This window comes from Mercenaria mercenaria, chromosome 9 (assembly GCF_021730395.1).
Source record: "Mercenaria mercenaria strain notata chromosome 9, MADL_Memer_1, whole genome shotgun sequence".
NCBI lineage: Eukaryota > Metazoa > Mollusca > Bivalvia > Venerida > Veneridae > Mercenaria > Mercenaria mercenaria.
In genome coordinates, this window is record NC_069369.1 from 33,206,135 (window position 1) to 33,221,026 (window position 14,892).

General features: G+C 36.7%; 2 protein-coding genes across 2 annotated transcripts; both read right to left on the reverse strand.

The window, feature by feature from the left end:
- Window positions 1-8,132: 8,132 nt before the first annotated feature.
- On the reverse strand, window positions 8,133-9,373 carry LOC128559455 (uncharacterized). The gene is made up of 2 exons (XM_053551174.1): window positions 9,326-9,373; window positions 8,133-9,087 (listed from the first exon to the last, which is right to left on the reverse strand). The coding sequence occupies exons 1-2, from the start codon at window positions 9,341-9,343 to the stop codon at window positions 8,761-8,763; spliced, it is 345 nt and encodes a 114-aa protein (XP_053407149.1). The 5' UTR covers window positions 9,344-9,373; the 3' UTR covers window positions 8,133-8,760.
- Window positions 9,374-12,224: 2,851 nt separating this feature from the next.
- Window positions 12,225-12,976, reverse strand: LOC128559248 (uncharacterized protein K02A2.6-like). The gene is made up of 2 exons (XM_053550494.1): window positions 12,951-12,976; window positions 12,225-12,714 (listed from the first exon to the last, which is right to left on the reverse strand). Exons 1-2 carry the CDS (start codon window positions 12,974-12,976, stop codon window positions 12,225-12,227), a joined length of 516 nt encoding a protein of 171 aa, XP_053406469.1.
- Between the last annotated feature and the right edge of the window lie 1,916 nt (window positions 12,977-14,892).

The following is a 14,892-nucleotide window of genomic DNA, read 5'->3' on the forward strand; positions in this document are numbered from 1 at the left end:
ACTAGGTCAGTAGGTCAAATAATAGAAAAACCTTGTGACCTCTCTAGAGGCCATACTTTTCATGGGATCTGTATGAAAGTTGGTCTGAATGTTCATCTTGATGATATCTAGGTCAAGTTTGAAATTGGGTCAACTGCTGTCAAAAACTAGGTCAGTAGGTCTAAAATTAGAAAATCTTTTGACCTCTCTAGAGGCCATATTTTTCAATGGATCTTCATAAAAATTGATCTGAATGTTCACCTTGATGATATCTAGGTCAGTTTAGAAACTGGGTCACGTGCAGTCAAAAACTAGGCCAGTAGGTATAAAAATAGAAAAACCTTGTGACCTTTCTAGAGGCCATATTTTTCATGAGATCTTCATGGAAATTAGTGAGAATATTCACCTTGATGATATCTAGGTAAAATTCAAAACAGGGTCACGTACCTTCGAAAACTAGGTCAATAGGTCAAATAATAGAAAAACCTTGTGACCTCTCTAGAGACCATATTTTTCAGTGGATCTTCATGAAAATTGGTCAGCATTTTTATCTTGATAATATCTAGGTCAAGTTCAAAACTGGGTCACATGAGCTCAAAAACTAGGTCACTATGTCAAATAATAGAAAAAATGACGTCATACTCAAAACTGGGTCATGTGGGAAGAGGTGAGCGATTCAGGACCATCATGGTCCTCTTGTTTCAAAAAGCCTGTTGTCTTGTTTATGCAACCAGGTTGGATTTCTTAAATGAAAAGATAGTTTTAAAACTTACCCTTTGGTTGAGGTTTTTGAAACAACCAAAACGTTATTAAATGGAAATATATGTTAATAAAAAGAAAATTCACTGCTAATTAAAATACATTTTCCTTTAAAGGAAATTAGTACAAATAAATGGTAGATGAAGTCAAGTTTTTCTGGAATGTAATTGACCACCTTTAAAACTTATTATATAGAATTTTTTTTCGAAATTTGAAAGTTTCTTGTAGCTTTTGTGTTGGGGGTAAACAGTATTATTTGTTGGAGTAATTATGAGAAAATGTAGAATATGCCAATGACTTTATATTGGAGTACATTGAACCCACCTCAGTGGCTACCTGTGTTAAGCTTCCAGTCAGCTAACTCCCAAAGTTGACTTTTTGTTCAGATTGTATTAGGCAGTCTTAACCACCTGTCTTAACCAGTCAGATTGTGTTGTTGACTTGACTGACAGCTTATTATAGTTGACTGTATAAAAATTTAGCAAAAATTGACAAAAGACTATCTTGATCATTCTTTATTTTCTTGCATATCCATGTTAAAAAAATATTTAACAAATTAATTATTTTCATATTAAGTTTTTCTAGTCAAACCTTTGAAAGATTAATCTTGATTTTTAGCTCGACTATTCATAGAATAGTGAGCTATTGCACTCGCCCATGCGTCGGCGTCGGCGTCGGCGTCTGCGTCCGCGTCCGCGTCCCGATTTTGGTTAAGGTTTTGTATGTAAGCTGGTATCTCAGTAACCACTTGTGGGAATGGATTGAAACTTCATACACTTATTCACTGTGACAAACTGACTTACATTGCACAGGTTCCATAACTCTATTTTGCTTTTTTACAAAATTATGCCCCTTTTTTGACTTAAAAATTTTTGGTTAAGGTTTTGTATGTAAGCTGGTAACTCAGTAACCACTTGTGGGAATGGATTGAAACTTCACACACTTATTCACTGTGATGAACTGATCTACACTGCACAGGTTCCATAACTCTATTTTGCTTTTTTACAAAATTATGCCCCTTTTTCGACTTAGAAATTTTTGGTTAAGGTTTTGTATGTAAGCTGGTATCTCAGTACTTACTAATGGGAATGGATTGAAACTTCACATACTTGTTCACTATCATGATCTGACATGCACTAAGCAAGTCCCATAACTCTACTCTCTTTTTTTTCAAAATTATGCCCCTTTTTCGACTTAGCAGTTTTTGGTTAATTTTTTGTATGTAATCTGATATCTCAATATCCACTAATTGGAATGGATTGAAACTTCACACACTTGTTCACTGTCATGATCTAACATGCACTGTGAAGGTCCCATAACTCTACTTGGCATTTTTACAAAATTATGCCCCTTTGACTTAGCAGTTTTTTGTTAAGTTTTTGTATGTAAGCTGGTATCTCAGTATCCACAAATTGGAAAGGATTGAAACTTCACACACTTGTTCACTGTCATGATATGACATGCAGTACAGAGGTTCAATACCTCTACCTTGCATTTTACAAAGTTATGCCCCTTTTTCAACTTTTGTATTCATTCAATTGACAAGGCTGTTGAATAGTCGAGCGTTGCTGTCCTCCGACAGCTCTTGTTCTAAAGCTTCTGTCTTATTCATTAAAGAAAAAATTCTAAACTTAAAGGAGACCATGATTTTGAGTCAGCTTTACTTTTTAATGCACATGAGCACAAAGTGGTGGAAGTGGCTATTATGATTACCCTGTGCCCATTGTCTGTCAAGTTCCTGCTGTATTACTGTTGTCAGCAATTTAACTGTTAACAATCTAGAGGTCACAATTTTGGCCCAGTCTTGATAAAACTTTGTCCGAATGTTACCCTCCATAAAATCATGTAAGAGTTTGTTATTGGGTCATCTTGGGTCAAAAACTAGGAAAACCTTGTTAACGCCCTAGAGGTCACATTTAGTATCCATTTCATAAAACTTTGTCAGAACCTTTGTCTGTATGAAATCTAAGTCAGTTTTGAAACTGGTTTACCTGAGATCGCAAACTAGGTCACTTTGTCAAATTATAGAAAAAAATTGTTAACACTCCGGAGGCCACATTTTCTTCTTGATCATCTTAAATCTTTGTCAGAATAGTTGTCACTATTAAACCTATGTCAAGTTGAAAAGTGAGATGCCTGTGGTCAGAGACTAGGTTACTAGGATAAATCATAGAAAAACCTTTTCAGCCATTATAGTAGCTGGGTTTTCTACTTGATGATCATGATGTTTGGTCAGATTGTTTCCCTGTTTAAAATTTAAGATAAATTTCAACTTGGTCTTTTGGGTAAAAAGCTAGGTCACTAGGTCAAATCCTTAAAAAGACACAATGATCTGCCTGATTTACATAAAACATGGTCAGACTGTTTGTCTCTATGAAACTACTTTAAATAATATCACAGAAATGTCTCTTTGGTGACTAACACTCCAAGTTTGTTCTGGTTATTCCAGTTTGTTAAAAATATGGCCACTAGAGGGGGTAGTCACTGTTTCATGTATGTACACAGTATATCCTATATGCATATAGTGGATACTTTTAAAAAATCAGCTTGTCAGAAAACACTGGCTCAATTTCAGAGTAATTTTTCAGTCATATTTTTCATTTGTGACCAAAATGTTCAATCAGGAGAGCAATCTAGGACCATCATGGCCCTTTCATTTCCTAAATGTATTTTTAATTTATATTTGCCATATAAGTCACAGTAGTTTTCTATTTCCTTTATTAAGTGGTACTATCCAATTTTTTGGATGTCAGACTCTTCAAAGAGTAGCAGTGAAATGGTCATCTTTAAATAATTTACTATTGGTTGGTTTTTGTCCAATCTCAGCAACTTATCTACACAAATAATACTTGTACAACTTGTCAATGTTTAGTGGACAAATAACTTTAAATATTCTATACTCCTCTTTGGGGAATACTGTCTTGCCTGTTGATCTGCTTGTTAGTTTGGTAGGTAGCTTGGTTTCTTATCAACAGTGGTTAGATTTATCCAGTAATTGCGTGTGGTTAGCTGATGACCCTGAAAATGGTTTCATATGAATAACATAAACATGCCTAGGCCTACAGTAGTCAAACTTCATTTGATGACTTCACGTGTTTTCAAATGCTAGAAAGGTAGTTGTATGACCTATATTGGTCCAGTGTGACACTTAACCCAACGAAAAACTCATTATATAAAGTCTTATAAAGAATATTAAGTTTTTTAAAGAAATAAATCTATGATTTTAGTACTATTTTAGCTCTGACAACCAAAAGTGCTCAAGGTGAGCTATTGTGATCACCCTGTGGTTGGCATCCACTATGTGTTGTCCTTAGTCAATTTGACTGTTAAGACTATAATAGAGATCACAGTTTAGGCCAAATCTTATTGAAATTTGGTGAGAATGTTACCCTCAATGAAATCTCAGATAATTTTTTACTGGGTCATCAAGGGTCAAAAACTAGGTCACTAGGTCAGTTAATTTGTAGGCCTCTCACACTCTGGAGGCTACATTTTCTACCTCATCATGATCATAAAACTTTGTCAAAATGTTTGTTTTTATGAAATCTAGATCAAGGTTGAAACTGAATTACCTGAGTTGTTAAACTAAGTCAAATGATAAAAAAATGTGTTAATACTCTAGCAGCCACATGTTTTACTTGATTATAGTAAATCTTTGTTGAAATGTTTGTCTCTGTGAAATGAAGTGTATTACCTGAGGTCAAAAACTAGCTCACTCTGTGAAATGAAGTGTATTACCTGAGGTCAAAAACTAGCTCACTTGGTCATATCATAGAAAAACCTTGTTAACACTCACCATATTTTTTCCTTGATCTTCATAAAACTTTGTCAGAATGTTGGTCTCTGTTAATTCTAGGTTAAGTTCAAAACTGGCTTACCTGATGTCAAAAACCTGTGGTCTTAAACTGTGTCATAGAATAACCTTGTTACCACTCAAGAGGTCAAAGTTTGTACTTGATCTTTATAAATCTTTTTTTAGAATGTTTGAAATTAACGTGCACCATTGTGATGGAACATACACTGGCGTAATTTTCTTTGCCCCTTCTATTGTTGAATGTACCGAATCGCATTCCATTTGCGAGTGTCCTGATACTAAAAATTTGTGGCTGATAGTTCTCAGGTTTGGGCATTGCGACAATGTGTACAGCAATGATGCAGTTACAAACTGATTTCGGTTCTGTCCTCCACAAGAGTCTGAAAAATATACAACTTCTTTAACAGTTCCCATTTTGCATACTGACAAAGTGTTTTTCATTAGGCATGTGGCAATTTCGCAAGATCCCCTTTTGCATTGTGTCTCATCCCAAACATGACACACAACTTGTTTGTCTCCCAAAGAATAAATGGTCAGATTGTAACAACACAGTTTCCTTTAATAGTAATAATAGCTGACCAAAGAACATGGCGTTGTAAGAACAGCCTGGAGGTCAAAAGTAGCAACATAAATGCACTTGTCTGTCTTCGCCCTGTCTTTGTCTTTACTTTTCTCTTCGCATGCTCTCTCTTTCTGTTTCTGATGTCCATCATATTCTTGCTGTAAAGAATCATCTACTGTTCCAGCTTGACTTCTTCTTTCGAACAGTGTACACAAAGAACACTGATCCTTTTTGGTTTGTAAAAAGAGATATTATAGTTTTCACAGAATATTTTTCTGTACATGGCAAGGCTCACAGCAGGTGTTTCTTTCTTTTCACATTCTTTGATGTACAAGTCCCACATCTTTTTAGCTCACCTGTCACAAAGTGACAAGGTGAGCTTTTGTGATCGCGCAGTGTCCGTCGTCCGTCCGTCCGTGCGTCCATAAACTTTTGCTTGTGACCACTCTAGAGGTCACATTTTTCATGGGATCTTTATGAAAGTTGGTCAGAATGTTTATCTTGATGATATCTAGGTCAAGTTCGAAACTGGGTCACGTGCCTTCAAAAACTAGGTCAGTAGGTCTAAAAATAGAAAAACCTTGTGACCTCTCTAGAGGCCATATATTTCACAAGATCTTCATGAAAATTGGTCAGAATGTTCACCTTGATGATATCTAGGTCAAGTTAGAAACTGGGTCACGTGGGATCAAAAACTAGGTCAGTAGGTCTAAAAATAGAAAAACCTTGTGACCTCTCTAGAGGCCATATATTTCAAAAGATCTTCATGAAAATTGGTCAGAACGTTCATCTTGATGATATCTAGGTCAAGTTCGAAACCGGGTCACGTGCCGTCAAAAACTAGGTCAGTAGGTCAGATAATAGAAAAACCTTGTGACCTCTCTAAAGGCCACATTTTTCATGGGATCTGTATGAAAGTTGGTCTGAATGTTCATCTTGATGATATCTAGGTCTATTTCTAAACTGGGTCACGTGCGGTCAAAAACTAGGTCAGTAGGTCTAAAAATAGAAAAACCTTGTGACCTCTCTAGAGGCCATATATTTCATGAGATCTTCATGAAAATTGGTCAGAATGTTCACCTTGATGATATCTAGGTCAAGTTCGAAACTGGGTCACGTGCCTTCAAAAACTAGGTCAGTAGGTCAAATAATAGAAAAACCTTGTGACCTCTCTAGAGGCCATATTTTTCATGGGATCTGTATGGAAGTTGGTCTAAATGTTCATCTTGATGATATCTAGGTCAATTTCGAAAGTGGGTCACATGCCATCAAAAACTAGGTCAGTAGGTCAAATGATAGAAAAACCTTGTGACCTCTCTAAAGGCCATATTTTTTATGGGATCTGTATGAATATTTCACAAGATCTTCATGAAAATTGGTCAGAATGTTCACCTTGATGATATCTAGGTCAAGTTAGAAACTGGGTCACGTGGGATCAAAAACTAGGTCAGTAGGTCTAAAAATAGAAAAACCTTGTGACCTCTCTAGAGGCCATATATTTCAAAAGATCTCCATAAAAATTGGTCAGAATGTTCACCTTGATGATATCTAGATCGAGTTTGAAACTGGGTCATATGCCTTAAAAAACTAGGTCAGTAGGTCAAATAATAAAAAAACCTTGTGACCTCTCTAGAGGCCATACTTTTCATGGGATCTGTATGAAAGTTGGTCTGAATGTTCATCTTGATGATATCTAGGTCAGGTTTGAAACTGGGTCAACTGCGGTCAAAAACTAGGTCAGTAGGTCTAAAATTAGAAAAATCTTTTGACCTCTCTAGAGGCCATATTTTTCAATGGAGCTTCATGAAAATTGATCTGAATGTTCATCTTGATGATATCTAGGTCAGTTTTAAAACTGGGTCACGTGCGGTCAAAAACTAGGCCAGTAGGTATAAAAATAGAAAAACCTTGTGACCTCTCTAGAGGCCATATTTTTCATGAGATCTTCATGAAAATTAGTGAGAATGTTCACCTTGATGATATCTAGGTAAAATTCAAAACAGGGTCACGTACCTTCGAAAACTAGGTCAAATAATAGAAAAACCTTGTGACCTCTCTAGAGGCCATATTTTTCAGTGGATCTTCTTGAAAATTGGTCAGAATTTTTATCTTGATAATATCTAGGTCAAATTCAAAACTGGGTCACATGAGCTCAAAAACTAGGTCACTATGTCAAATAATAGAAAAAACGACGTCATACTCGAAACTGGGTCATGTGGGAAGAGGTGAGCGATTCAGGACCATCATGGTCCTCTTGTTTATTAATAGTTCATGAGATAAGTAGTCTTTTCTGGACGATTTACGTTTGTAGTGTGATTCCATCGTTGGGAAAGATTCAATGTGTTTTTTTTTTACAAATGTGACTCTTTCAAGATCTAGCTTGTTTGCTGAACTTGGTTTCTTTCTTGCAAGAGTGTAGTCTATTGTTTTCCTCTTTACATCTAATGTTCTGATAAAAAAGTCTCTGCAAACACGTTCTTTTTTTGTTATTATGCGCTAGAAAAAACTTCTGTGACAGTGTTTTCTTTGCCTTTCCTTTTCGACTGGGTGTGCCTCGTTCAACCATCTCACAAATAAATTGCCCTTGACGCTCATAACTTCCCAAACCATAATACAATGTAAATTTTTCCTCCCGTTGTTCCTCTGTAAATTTATCACCACACTTGAACCGACATTTTGTACAGTTATGAGCCTGAACCTTTCTCGCTGCAACTCTCTTTTCAGTTGCAGATAAATATTCTTGCCCTTTATTTTTCAAAGTTTTTCTCTGGTTTCTTTTCCAACTTTCTGTATTTCTTTTTCTCTTCCTGCTTGAATGTTTCTTTTCTGGGCTTTTATATAGTGCACGTTTGTGCAGGGTGGTATCAGTGTGCACATTTGTACTGTGTGGCTCGTCATGATTGATATCATAACCTGATTCAATAGGAGGTGAACTCACTTCATTGTTTCTGTTTGTTTCTGGAAAATCAACCTGATCATTGTCATCATTTGAAAGAGGTTTTGTTCCATCATAATGTTTTTACCCACGAACTGCTAAGTAAGCTAAGCAAATGTCCTTGTTCGTTACCTGCTCGGGTTTGATCTCGATGACGGGGGTCGACACTGAACTTGAATATATTCTTACAGTGCTTTCTGTAAGGTTTGCTACTGCCAGTGGAACAATGTCTGCTATATCAAAATTCCATTGGCCATTTGTCTTCAACAAATTAATGTCTCTGAGAAATGCCTCTTTAGAATTGCCATCCTTTTTAGTAAAAAATGACATGTATTTGTCAGCATTTTCAACCATAAATTCACAAACTCTTTTCCTTAGTGAAAGGGCACTTTCATCAAAATTTCCACTGATTTTTACTGTATTAAAAAAGCAGTTTCCATCCCCATATGCTCTAGCGCGGCGAAGTTCATTGCTTGCTAGAAGTGTGTCTAGTCGAGACAAATGTGATTTCCTGACAATTGTCTGTATTGTATGCAATCGTTTGCTTATTTGTTTAGCCCTGTTTACGTCAGGTGACAATGCAGTAACGTTTTTACGTCTGCTTTGCAATTTTTTAATTTTGTGTCTCAACATTTTTGCTAAATAAGTTTGGTCTGGCCTCTTCACTTTGTGTGATTTGCTGATTTTCATTTTCTTTTGTTTCCTTTTCCATCAAGTTTCCCTCTTAATTTTTATGTTTTGTTTCTTCTTTTGTACTTTCCTGTACAATACACTAGACTCTAAATCACTTGAGTTAATGTCCTTTTTGCTAGGAACATAGTCCTCATCAGCAGCACTGTCATCCTCTTCAGATTCATTTTCACTTCTTAATATAAGCTTCCTTTTAACCGGTCTTTTTGTACGTTGTTTTATATCAGCAAGAGGAATATCTTCCGAATCTGTGGTGCTTTCTCCTTTGTCCTTATAAGTAGTACTTATATCACCTTCTTGTGTAAGTGTTTTAAAGAATTCATCATCTGACCATGTAGATTCTTTATTCTGCAAACAAATGCCGACTTATTTGTTAATAAACTAAATCTTAAACCTGTGTTTTTTATTTTAAAGATGGCCATTAAATTTAAGTACCATAATTTAGTATATAAATCTTATATTAGTATTTAATTTGTGTTTGTTTCATTTCAAACATGGGTCAGTTGAGATTAAAAATACCAATGTATCGGTATAATTTCATCAAAATGTTTAAAATAAAATTAAAAAAAAAGATCTTTATACTTACATTTTCAGACGTAGCCATTATAAATATAGAATAAACATGAAGCTTGCTTTCACCCTCAAACTGATATGAAAACTAATAACCACAGCTGGTGTTGTTAACACTTTCCCGGCTTATTATCACTAATTGCAAGAAGAAACTGGCCAAAACCTTGACATCTGATAAGCATACAGGCATCTGGATTGTGTATTCATTCTAGTGCAATAAGGTACCAAGTAAACAATTTTCCATGTTTACTGAAAAAAAGCAACTTCACATTGTAAATGCAAAAAGGGACCATGCGTCATATGGTTCCTTGTTGCATAACAGGTTTAAACTTTTTATTAAAACGCATTTGTGCAAAAAGGTACCATGTGTCATATGCTACCGTTTTGCATTATCTAGTCAGCACTTGGTTCCTTTTTGCAGGCAGAAAATTGATAAATATCACTTGGTACCTTTATGTTTTACTTTATATCTTTGGATTGAAAGAAAATACAGTCATGACAAAATTGATAGATGGTACCTTTTTGCTTTAAGGGGACGATATGTAAGTAACTCGTAAATGTATCCCTGAAATCAAGAAAATAAATTTAGTTTTTATTAAGGAAACCGGTCTACATTAACAAAATAGCCCGCCCGCTTAGCTCAGTAGGTAAAAGCGTTGGTCTACGGTTCGCGGGGTCGCGAGTTCGATCCTCGGACGGGGCGTATGTTCTCCGTGACTGTTTGATAAACGACATTGTGTCTGAAATCATTAGTCCGCCACCTCTGATTCATGTGGGGAAGTTGGCAGTTACTTGCGGAGAACAGGTTTGTACTGGTACAGAATCCAGGAACACTGGTTAGGTTAACTGCCCGCCGTTACATGACTGAAATACTGTTGAAAAACGGCGTTAAACCCAAAACAAACAAACAAACATTAACAAAATAGTAATATTGTAGGGATAACGTTTCCTTTTTTTGTATTATAACATCTGCAGATTTCCGAGGGATTGGTTGTTGCCCGAGCCTGGTATGGCGAGTGTACCAACGTTTCCCGAGGGATTCGGAAGATGTTACAATACAAAATGAACATGCGTTAACGCTAGCGTGAAAAACTAATAAACGAATACATTATTCCTCAATGTCAATTTCCATGGAAAGTGCGGGAACTTCTGCATTTGTTTTCACGTTGACGTCAGTTCCTTTTAAATTATCCGTGTTCGTGCCGTACGGCGTTTAAGCTTTGCCGTGGAACGCGCATATTTAAAAAGGTGTTTTAACAGCACGTTAGCGCGAGAATCTCTCTGTTAAAACACGTTTTCTCTCCTGTTAAAACGCTCGCGAAAAGTGGCAAGAACATCAGTTTTATGCTAGAATAATCAAAAGCAAATTTTAAAAAGAATATATTGAACTTAAACTTTAATAAAAACAATGTATAAGTAAGTTAAAATGTACTTACATTATTACTTAAGTTTTATTTTAGTTTTAAGTGCCTTTCGTCATGTAAAATATTTATAACAAACGTTTCTTATGCCACCGGTATCTACTGATGGGGGAGGCATATAGTGATTGTCCTGTCCGTTCATTCGTTCGTTTGTTCGTCCGTCAGTATGAGGTTAACCAAATGGGACCGTTTCGTCTAGCATCAATACCCCTTACTAGAATGACTTGATACTAATGCAGATGTAACCTGTGACCATTCCTCATCTTCAGACATCACCTGACCTCAGTTTGACCTTGACCTCATTTTGGACTTAGGTTGCTTTATATGGACCATCTCTTGGTTAACCAAATGGGACCGCTTCTTCTAGCATCAGTACTGATATAATGTTGGTGGATATAAAGGAGACACAACTGTTTTCTAAGCTTTAATCTATAGGAATGAATATTCTATACAACAAATATACAAGTAAGAGAGTGGTCAGTGGGCGGTGCTTATCAGTAGATCTGATAGCTGTGATTCGCCAGTGGACTAGCCTATAATGTAATATCTCCCTTCTTTATAAAAAATGAAACACATCAAACAGTTAATCAGTTCCAGCAACTGTCAGTTCAAAGCAATAAAAGTCTCATGAAAGTTCAGCCTTCTGTTAGAGATTGATTAATGTAATCCAGGTAGACTCTATCAAGTTACAGTTCTGTTCCACTGAATGTTTATCACTTCACAGCTCATTTACAGTCAAAGATCTCTGTCTGTTTCAAAGCTGCAAGATCATCACTAATAATATAGCTCTAAGTAATCAACTATATTTCATTTACTTATCTTGAACATCATTCATTATATCACCAATATATATATATATATATATATATATATATATATATATTACAGACACACACCATTGTGAACTATTTCATCACTTTATTACAGTAAATATTAATTATCATATTGATCAAAAAGACAACCTTTGAGGTGGTTTAATACTACGACCTGATCTTGTTCTACAAGTGGCTGGACTGGCCTGGGGCGGATCAGTTACTGTTGTTTGTGGGGATTGTGTTTTGTGCGGAGATTGCTGCGTAGATTGTCCCAGCGAGGTTGGGGTAGAATATTGAGCTTGAGGCATGTTAGACTCAATTTGTTTGGAACTCTCTGTAGAATTATTTGTGTTGTGTGTTGTTTGTAAAGGGAAAGGTGCTGTGCATAGTTCATGATCTGTGAGTGGCTGTTTGTTTGACTTCAGAAGATGCTGCCTATTTCTTCTATAGCTGCCACCATTTTCAATTGTGACAATATATGACCTATCATGTACTTTTTTCTCAACTATGGCAGGTAGCCATTGTTTTCCTTGTCGGAGCCTTACACCTTCCCCAATTTCTAATGGTTTGAGCTTTTTTGTAGACATATCATAGTAACCCTTTGAAATTTGTTTTGATCTCTGTAGGTGGCCTTTGATCATTTGTTGGTCAGGCACATTGGGATGTATTTTCTCAGAAATTACAGAAGTGTTGACCTGAGCTGTCTGCTCATTAATAATTGAGCTGGCGATTTACCACATGCCAGTGGAGAATTGCGGTACTCTAAAAGTGAAAGATATGGGTCCTTTCCAGCTTGTTTTGCTTTTGTAAAGAGTGCCTTGATTGTTTTCACAGTAATTTCTGCTAATCCATTTCCTGACTGGTGACCTGGGGAGGAAGTGACATGAGAAAAATCGTATGCTTGTGAAAACTCTGAACTATCGTAACAAGGCCCATTATCTGAGTATAACACTTCCGGAATACCATGGCGGCTAAAATAACCTTTGAGTTTATCAATCACAGATTTTGACCTTGCACTAGAAAGCTGACTGACCTCGAAATACCTACTGTATGCATCGACTAGCAGTATATAATCATTGTTGTTCCAGTAAAACAAATCTGTAGAGCAAACTTGCCATGGCCTATCAGGAATTTCTGTGGGTTGCAGAGGTTCTTTAGTGTTTGAACACCTGTGTTGTATGCATATTGGGCAGCTTAGTACTTTTGCTGTTATGTCTTTGTACATATTAGGCCAGAAAAGTTTTTCTTTCGCACGCTGTGTACATTTGTCTACACCTTAGTGTGAGTCATGAATTTTTTCAAGCATCATTGGCCTTAATTGTTTTGGAATCAAGATTTTTGATCTTTTCGAGATAATGCCATCAATCACAGATAGTTCGTCTCTATAATTCCAAAACTCTAATACCTGACTGGGGCAATTGGCTCTGTCATTTGGCCAACCATCTAAAATGACATTGGATAGATGTTGCATTTGCGAATCTGATTGAGTTGCTGACCTGATTAATTGCATTTTGCTGTCACTCACAGGTAAGTTGGATATGACTGCGTGTACATGATACTCTAAGTCATCTGCAATTTCTGGATATTTGTCAGGTAAAAATTTGCGAGATAAAGTATCTGCCAGGGGGATGTTTTTTCCCGTCACGAATACCAGATCTGTATCATATTACTGCAGCTGTAACAGCATGCGCTGTAGGCGAGAACGTGCAGAATGCAAGTCTTTTTTCCAGATAGCAAGGAGTGGATTGTGGTCTGTTTGGCATGTGATACGTCTACCGTATGTGTATTGGTGAAAGCGCTTGCAGCCAAATAGTATAGCATATAGCTCTTTTGTGATTTGCGCATAATTGACCTCTGTGGGTGTTAATGCTTTTGATGCAAATGAAATTGGTTTGTCATTTTGCATGAGAACTGCAGCAAGGCCATATTTGGAAGCGTCGACTTGCAGGATAGCCTTATGTTTTGGGTCAAAGTATGCGAGGATAGGACCTGGACTTTGCGTAATGAGCTGTTTGACCTTTTGAAATGCATTTTCATGGGGTGTATCCCATCTGAATTCAACATCTTTAGACAAAAGTTGTCTTAAAGGGGTATTTATAGTTATTTCTGATAGATTAGGTGCAAATCTTTGCAGATATGTTACCATCCCAAGTACTGTTTGAAGTTCTGACTTTGTTGTGGGTGAAGGTATCTGTTCAATGGCTTTAACCTTGGATGGGTCCATTTTTAAACCTTCAGATGTGAGAAGGTGACCGAAAAAGGGTATTTCACTTTTCCCTATCTCTGTCTTATCTGGGTTAAGTTTGATGCCCCTTTCTCGACATTTTTGCATGAACATGTGGAGATTTGTGTTGTGTTCAGTATGGTCTTTACCATAAACCACAATATCATCAACAATTGTCGTTGTTGATACACCTGGCAGATTTTCAAGGCACTGATCCATTTTTGATTGAAACAAATCATTTGCACATGAAACTCCAAAGGGTAACCGTAGAAAACGATATCTTTGAAATGGCGTGTTAAAGCATGTAAGGTGTGAAGACTCCTCTGTAAGTTTTATGGACCAGTAACCACTACGAGCGTCAAATTTAGAGAACACTGTAGCATGTGACAATTCAGGAAGTATGTCATCAAGAGTCTTGTTTGGGTAGTGTGGTCTCTTAATGGCATTGTTCAGGTCTTTCGGGTCTAAGCAGATTCTCAGAGATCCATTAGATTTTTTAACAGTGACAAGACTGTTGACCCATTCAGTTGGCTCTGTGACCTTAGCGATTATGTCCTGGGATTGCATATGGTCGAACTCTGCCTTGAGCTTATCTTTAATTACTATGGGCACTTTTCGTGGAGGATGTATAACTGGAGTTGCATCCTCGCGTAAATGTATTTGACATTCACAAGGTAGTTGCCCTATACATTGAAATATATCCGGGTATTGACCTAGTACTGACTCTTTTGTTGGATGTGAGTCTGAGCCCACAGCTAGGACCAACTTCATGACATTAAGTTTCAAACATGTTTGTAAACCTGTTATGGGTTGTGACCTGGTATCTACTATATAGAACTCTTCGTAAAATGTTTGCCCATTGTATTTTAATGGCAATTTGATGATACCATCCACCCTTAACGGTTTTCCGTCATAGCCTGTTAAACGCTTCTGATTAGGCGTTAGTGGGCATGCAATGTTAAGATGCATAAACGGACCTTGGAAGGCAGTTTACCTGTGCACCGCTATCAATTTCATGAAAATTGGCGTTGAACCAATTGTGATTGTGGCAAATGCTTGATTTGTCATATGATCATGCTCAACTGTATTGACATAGAATTCATCATCATGGGAAGGGGTGTCA